The 8865-nt window shown below is 37.4% G+C and overlaps 1 protein-coding gene across 1 annotated transcript in view; it reads right to left on the bottom strand.

The window, feature by feature from the left end:
- Positions 1-1252: 1252 nt before the first annotated feature.
- LOC310870564 (choline-phosphate cytidylyltransferase A-like) overlaps positions 1253-8865 on the bottom strand; it is a gene marked incomplete at its 5' end in the record, with an annotated part of 8018 nt that continues 405 nt past the window's right edge. The window contains 3 exons of the mRNA XM_083781805.1: positions 1253-4177; positions 5006-5104; positions 8783-8863. Coding sequence (XP_083637931.1) covers positions 3902-4177; positions 5006-5104; positions 8783-8863 — 456 coding nt within the window. The 3' untranslated portion in view covers positions 1253-3901. The remainder of the gene's footprint in view (positions 4178-5005; positions 5105-8782; positions 8864-8865) is intronic.

Consider the following 8865-nt stretch of genomic DNA (forward strand, 5'->3'; position numbering starts at 1 on the left):
ATAGCCATCTATCTCGTGTTGTGTTTATAGCCATCTATCTCGTGTTGTGTTTATAGCCATCTATCTCGTGTTGTGTTTATAGCCATCTATCTCGTGTTGTGTTTATAGCCATCTATCTCGTGTTGTGTTTATAGCCATCTATCTCGTGTTGTGTTTATAGCCATCTATCTCGTGTTGTGTTTATAGCCATCTATCGGGTGTTGTGTTTATAGCCATCTATCTCGTGTTGTGTTTATAGCCATCTATCTCGTGTTGTGTTTATAGCAGACTCCTCACTCAAATGTGAATATGCCCCGACATTGCAATTCCCTGCCATAGTGTCAACCCCTTCCTTACCCCTGTGTGGGATCACTGGTCAGACAATACCGATACAGTATCGGGGCATCTTTAGTCGATACCCATATCACCCTAGGGTCGATACCTATATCCCCCTAGGGTTGACACCCATATCACCCTAGGGTTTATATCCATATAGTGATATGGCCCTAGATATCATCTGGTATTTTGGTTATCATAAATGTCATGTTCTGCTGCATTTAATCACATAAAGCCCACAAAGAAAAAAATATATAATAATCATAATAAATCATGTATATTATGGTAACACTCTGGACATCAGTATTCATAAATACATGTATATTATGGACACCAGCGACTAAATAATATTTATATTAATAGACCTACCACCGCTTTAATTTTGTCCACGTGGCTCAATATCACGTCTGTTCATGACAACCAGTCTAGAATAAACACCCTAGCATTCACGACAACAGAACCCTAGCGTTCTGTTTCTAGGGAGAACATTCAGCGAAGTCAATAAAGCCGATCTGGAGCTGTATTGAGGATCTAATACACAGCCCTGGGGGACTCCAACACTGTGTTGTTGATAGTAATCATTAGGGTGCCTGACACAGTGCCAGTCTCTAGTTCTGGGTGCCTGACGAAGTGCCAGTCTCTAGTTCTGGGTGCCTGACGCAGTGCCAGTCTCTAGTTCTGGGTGCCTGACGCAGTGCCAGCCTCTAGTTCTGGGTGCCTGACGAAGTGCCAGTCTCTAGTTCTGGGTGCCTGACGCAGTGCCAGTCTCTAGTTCTGGGTGCCTGACACAGTGCCAGTCTCTAGTTCTGGGTGCCTGGCGCAGTGCCAGTCTCTAGTTCTGGGTGCCTGACGCAGTGCCAGTCTCTAGTTCTGGGTGCCTGACGAAGTGCCAGTCTCTAGTTCTGGGTGCCTGACACAGTGCCAGCCTCTAGTTCTGGGTGCCTGACGCAGTGCCAGCCTCTAGTTCTGGGTGCCTGACACAGTGCCAGTCTCTAGTTCTGGGTGCCTGACACAGTGCCAGCCTCTAGTTCTGGGTGCCTGACACAGTGCCAGTTTCTAGTTCTGGGTGCCTGACACAGTGCCAGCCTCTAGTTCTGGGTGCCTGACGCAGTGCCAGCCTCTAGTTCTGGGTGCCTGACACAGTGCCAGTCTCTAGTTCTGGGTGCCTGACGCAGTGCCAGTCTCTAGTTCTGGGTGCCTGACGCAGTGCCAGCCTCTAGTTCTGGGTGCCTGACGCAGTGCCAGCCTCTAGTTCTGGGTACCTGACACAGTGCCCAGCCAGCCTCATCCTTAAAAAATGACAAAACAATTAAATCTGAGTAAAATAATGGTGTGTAAAGAGACTGTAGTGAACCTGGAGGTTCCAGTGAACGGTCGAAAGAACAGGAAAAACACCTTGTGGTGGACCCTAACCTTAACCCTAACCCGGCCTAAAACACCTTTGTGGTTTGTGATGATCGGAGATGAATATAATGTAATCAGTAACAACCATTTTAGATATCTGTAACAGACGTTTTAGATACAGATATCCAACACTACGTTTCTCACTAGACCTAATTGTAATTATAGATATACACGGTAACATTCTCAGTAGTAGAAGAAGTGAATTACAGATATGTGGAATACATAATGGAGTCTAGTAGATATTACATGTTAAACCGGTCTGCCGTAGGTTTATGGTTAGTCTAGTAGATATTACATGTTAAACCGGTCTGCCGTAGGTTTGTGGTTATTCTAGTAGATATTACATGTTAAACCGGTCTGCCGTAGGTTTGTGGTTATTCTAGTAGATATTACATGTTAAACCGGTCTGCCGTAGGTTTATGGTTATTCTAGTACTGTAGATATTACATGTTAAAACGAACACAACCTTATGGTGCGTTCAGACTTGGATGGCGGCGCGATTACATACAAAGTCAATGGGTTAGGGTTAGATGTATGTAATGTAATGTAATAGATTACATACAAGGTCAATGGGTTAGGGTTAGATGTATGTAATGTAATAGATTACATACAAAGTCAACGCAAAGACGAGAATTGCACGAACGGGCGCGGCGCGACATGCCGCGGTACAAACAGAACGAACCGAGGTGAATATGTAAATTAAAGTCTGAACGCACCTTCAGTGACCTTACTGACTGACTGACCTGACCTTTAGTGACCTTACTGACTGACTGACCTGACCTTTAGTGACCTTACTGACTGACTGACCTGACTGACAGTGGTTCTCAAAGTGGGGTCCTTGAAGGGGTTCCAGGGGAGGTCCCAGGAGGTCCCAGGCTAAATTATAGCAGGTTAACGAGCCAAATGGACCCTTAATAGATCTGTGACTGGAGAGAGAGACAGAGGGTGGCAAATGGAACTCCATTTGGTTCCATTGTGTCCATCCTCTCTGGCGTCTAGGGGTCCACGGCCTAATGCAAACCAAACTAGGGGGTCCTTGACATTAAAACATGTAAAAGGTTTGACTAACTGTAGCACAGCTGGGGGGGACATTATGACCCCTCAGTGACCTCTGGGGGGACATAATGACCCCTCAGTGACCTCTGGGGGGACATAATGACCCCTCAGTGACCTCTGGGGGGACATAATGACCCCTCAGTGACCTCTGGGGGACATTATGACCCCTCAGTGACCTCTGGGGGGACATAATGACCCCTCAGTGACCTCTGGGGGGACATTATGACCCCTCAGTGACCTCTGGGGGGACATTATGACCCCTCAGTGACCTCTGGGGGGACATTATGACCCTTCAGTGACCTCTGGGGGGACATTATGACCCTTCAGTGACAGTAGGGGGGACATAATGACCCCTCAGTGACCTGGGGGGGGACATAAAACAAAGACATCATGTCTAAATACGTCCTAGTCTGAAGACTAAATATATTCTAGTCTTAAGACTAAATATATCTTAGTCTTAAAACTAAATGTCTCCTAGTCTTAAGACTAAATATATCCTAGTCTTAAGACTAAATACGTCCTAGTCTTAAGACTAAATATATCCTAGTCTTAAGACTAAATACGTCCTAGTCTGAAGACTAAATATATCCTAGTCTTAAGACTAAATACGTCATAGTCTGAAGACTAAATATATCCTAGTCTGACTAAATACGCCCTAATCTTAAGACTAAATATATCCTAGTCTAAAGACTAAATATATCCTAGTCTTAAGAATAAATATATCCTAGTCCTAAGACTAAATATATCCTAGTCTAAAGAATAAATATATCCTAGTCTTAAGACTAAATATATCCTAGTCTAAAGACTAAATATATCCTAGTCTTAAGACTAAATATATCCTAGTCTTAAGACTAAATATATCCTAGTCTAAAGACTAAATATATCTTAGTCTTAAGACTAAATATATCCTAGTCTAAAGACTAAATATATCTTAGTCTTAAGATTAAATACATCCTAGTCTTAAGACTAAATATATCCTAGTCTTAAGACTAAATACGTACTAGTCTTAAGACTAAATATACCCTAGTCCTAAGACTAAATATATCTTAGTCTTAAGACTAAATACGTCCTAGTCTTAAGACTAAATACATTCGAGTCTTCAGACTAAATATATCCTAAATACGTCCTAGTCTTCGTCATCTTCGTCGTCGTCTTCACTGATTGGGTATCCCCGTGCGGCGGGGGCATGCTCTTCACCGATTGGGTATCCCCGCGGGGGGCGGGGCGACGGCGGGGGGGAGGTCTTGGTGAAGAAGGGCAGGCGGAAGGTGGGGGAGGGGGAGCGGGAAGGGGAGGGGCTATTATCTGGCTCCTCCTCCTCCCTCACGGGGCTGCTGTTGGGACTCTGTCTGGGAGAGATGGCCTGGAGCATCCGGCCACGCCCCTCTTTGAGCATGTGTTTCTGGAGAGAGAGAGAGAGAGAGAGAGACCATCACTTTACATTACCTAGAGAGAGAGACCATCACTTTACATTACAGAGAGAGAGAGAGACCATCACTTTACATTACAGAGAGAGAGAGAGAGAGACAAAACAATGTGTTCTGGCCCAGGCCGTAGCGTAACGGTCTGGGCACCAGACTGGTGATCCAGTCGCGGTGTGAAGCGGGTTCGACTCCCGGACCCGACACGGCCTTTACCGCATGTCATCCCCCCCATCTCTCTCCCGTTTCCTGTCAGCCTACTTTCTATCCCTTAAAAAATCAATAAAGGCGTAAGCCGCAAAAAAATATCTTTGAAAAAAAACAAAACAATGTGTTCTAACCTGCCTTTTTATTCTTCTTCCTAGTTATTTGATTAACATTGTGTTTATTGTCGTGATGTGTCACATGATGTGTCACATGATGTGTCACAACTCCAGTTGTCTTTGTCTGCGCCGGAAAAGTCTTTAAATAAATACTTCTTGAAAAGTCTATGAGGAAAATGAACGGGACTGAAAGGGGGCGGGACTGAAAGGGGGTGGGATATATTTGTTCCCACTTAGATAAGCTCATTTGGCGCAAACGGTATGCAAAGCTCAGCCAATCACAACAAGGCTTACTTACTTACTTACTTACTGTGGCCACACCCACCATGCAACCAACCAACCACGGCACTCCAGTCCTGTTCAACCAATCACATGATCACTCCTTGCCTTGGCTCAACCAATCAGGTGGTCTCTCTACTTGCCTGCGTTTTAAACAAGGGGGGGCGGGGCTTTAAAGAAACAGTGTAAGCATAAACATCGCCGCACCAGAGCGCCCTCCGGGCCGAACATCTGCAGGAAGTTCCCGATGAACTCTCGCGACTTCTCCTCCCACGTCTGGATCAGGTCGATGCTCTTCTTCTCCACCTGGAGAACACCGTATTATTTATAATTAAGATATTATAATATTATTGCCCTTCTGAACATAGATATAGAATAATAGACATTATTGACCTTCTGAACATAGATATAGAATAATAGACATTATTGACCTTCTGAACATAGATATAGAACAGGGTTCCCCAATTAATTTTCCTCAAGGGCCATATTTTGACTAGCGTACCAGGCTGGGGGCCGAGTCTGCACGCACAAGGTCGAGGTCTTGCCCTGAAAATTAATTTTCAGGGCAAGACCCCATTTAAAAAGGATGCCCAGTTTGACATGCATAGGCTACTGACCCCCAATTAATGCCATTTATATCTGGGACCCTTAAAAAGAAAAAGAAATAACATTTTTTATTTAATTTCTTTTTTAAATTCTTTCATGGGCCACAAGGGGGCGCTCTGTGGGCCGCAAATGGCCCGCGGGCCGCCTATTGGGGTACCCTGATATAGAATAATAGACATTATTGACCTTCTGAACATAGATATAGAATAATAGATATTATTGACCTTCTGAACATAGATATAGAATAATAGATATTATTGACCTTCTGAACATAGATATAGAATAATAGATATTATTGACCTTCTGAACATAGATATAGAATAATAGATATTATTGACCTTCTGAACATAGATATAGAATAATAGATATTATTGACCTTCTGAACATAGATATAGAATAATAGATATTATTGACCTTCTGAACATAGATATAGAATAATAGATATTATTGACCTTCTGAACATAGATATAGAATAATAGATATTATTGACCTTCTGAACATAGATATAGAATAATAGATATTATTGACCTTCTGAACATAGATATAGAATAATAGATACTATTGACCTTCTGAACATAGATATAGAATAATAGATATTATTGACCTTCTGAACATAGATATAGAATAATAGATATTATTGACCTTCTGAACATAGATATAGAATAATAGATATTATTGACCTTCTGAACATAGATATAGAATAATAGATATTATTGACCTTCTGAACATAGATATAGAATAATAGATATTATTAACCTTCTGAACATAGATATAGAATAATAGATATTATTGACCTTCTGAACATAGATATAGAATAATAGATATTATTGACCTTCTGAACATAGATATAGAATAATAGATATTATTGACCTTCTGAACATAGATATAGAATAATAGATATTATTGACCTTCTGAACATAGATATAGAATAATAGATATTATTGACCTTCTGAACATAGATATAGAATAATAGATATTATTGACCTTCTGAACATAGATATAGAATAATATACATTATTGACCTTCTGAACATAGATATAGAATAATAGATATTATTGACCTTCTGAACATAGATATAGAATAATAGATATTATTGACCTTCTGAACATAGATATAGAATAATAGACATTATTGACCTTCTGAACATAGATATAGAATAATAGATATTATTGACCTTCTGAACATAGATATAGAATAATAGATATTATTGACCTTCTGAACATAGATATAGAATAATAGATATTATTGAACTTCTGAACATAGATATAGAATAATAGACATTATTGACCTTCTGAACATAGATATAGAATAATAGATATTATTGACCTTCTGAACATAGATATAGAATAATAGATATTATTGACCTTCTGAACATAGATATAGAATAATAGATATTATTGACCTTCTGAACATAGATATAGAATAATAGACATTATTGACCTTCTGAACATAGATATAGAATAATAGATATTATTGACCTTCTGAACATAGATATAGAATAATAGACATTATTGACCTTCTGAACATAGATATAGAATAATAGACATTATTGACCTTCTGAACATAGATATAGAATAATAGATATTATTGACCTTCTGAACATAGATATAGAATAATAGATATTATTGACCTTCTGAACATAGATATAGAATAATAGACATTATTGACCTTCTGAACATAGATATAGAATAATAGACATTATTGACCTTCTGAACATAGATATAGAATAATAGACATTATTGACCTTCTGAACATAGATATAGAATAATAGATATTATTGACCTTCTGAACATAGATATAGAATAATAGATATTATTGACCTTCTGAACATAGATATAGAATAATAGATATTATTGACCTTCTGAACATAGATATAGAATAATAGACATTATTGACCTTCTGAACATAGATATAGAATAATAGATATTATTGACCTTCTGAACATAGATATAGAATAATAGATATTATTGACCTTCTGAACATAGATATAGAATAATAGACATTATTGACCTTCTGAACATAGATATAGAATAATAGACATTATTGACCTTCTGAACATAGATATAGAATAATAGACATTATTGACCTTCTGAACATAGATATAGAATAATAGATATTATTGACCTTCTGAACATAGATATAGAATAATAGATATTATTGACCTTCTGAACATAGATATAGAATAATAGATATTATTGACCTTCTGAACATAGATATAGAATAATAGACATTATTGACCTTCTGAACATAGATATAGAATAATAGACATTATTGACCTTCTGAACATAGATATAGAATAATAGATATTATTGACCTTCTGAACATAGATATAGAATAATAGATATTATTGACCTTCTGAACATAGATATAGAATAATAGACATTATTGACCTTCTGAACATAGATATAGAATAATAGATATTATTGACCTTCTGAACATAGATATAGAATAATAGATATTATTGACCTTCTGAACATAGATATAGAATAATAGACATTATTGACCTTCTGAACATAGATATAGAATAATAGACATTATTGACCTTCTGAACATAGATATAGAATAATAGACATTATTGACCTTCTGAACATAGATATAGAATAATAGATATTATTGACCTTCTGAACATAGATATAGAATAATAGATATTATTGACCTTCTGAACATAGATATAGAATAATAGATATTATTGACCTTCTGAACATAGATATAGAATAATAGACATTATTGACCTTCTGAACATAGATATAGAATAATAGACATTATTGACCTTCTGAACATAGATATAGAATAATAGATATTATTGACCTTCTGAACATAGATATAGAATAATAGATATTATTGACCTTCTGAACATAGATATAGAATAATAGACATTATTGACCTTCTGAACATAGATATAGAATAATAGACATTATTGACCTTCTGAACATAGATATAGAATAATAGACATTATTGACCTTCTGAACATAGATATAGAATAATAGATATTATTGACCTTCTGAACATAGATATAGAATAATAGATATTATTGACCTTCTGAACATAGATATAGAATAATAGATATTATTGACCTTCTGAACATAGATATAGAATAATAGATATTATTGACCTTCTGAACATAGATATAGAATAATAGATATTATTGACCTTCTGAACATAGATATAGAATAATAGATATTATTGACCTTCTGAACATAGATATAGAATAATAGATATTATTGACCTTCTGAACATAGATATAGAATAATAGATATTATTGACCTTCTGAACATAGATATAGAATAATAGATATTATTGACCTTCTGAACATAGATATAGAATAATAGATATTATTGACCTTCTGAACATAGATATAGAATAATAGATATTATTGACCTTCTGAACGAACTCCTTGGACTTCTCCTCCACGTCTCTGACCTTCCTCTTGACCTTGTCCACTCGTTCCTGGAGGTTGTACT

Source organism: Protomyctophum parallelum, assembly GCF_964188405.1.
Source record: "Protomyctophum parallelum genome assembly, chromosome: 14".
Lineage (NCBI taxonomy): Eukaryota > Metazoa > Chordata > Actinopteri > Myctophiformes > Myctophidae > Protomyctophum > Protomyctophum parallelum.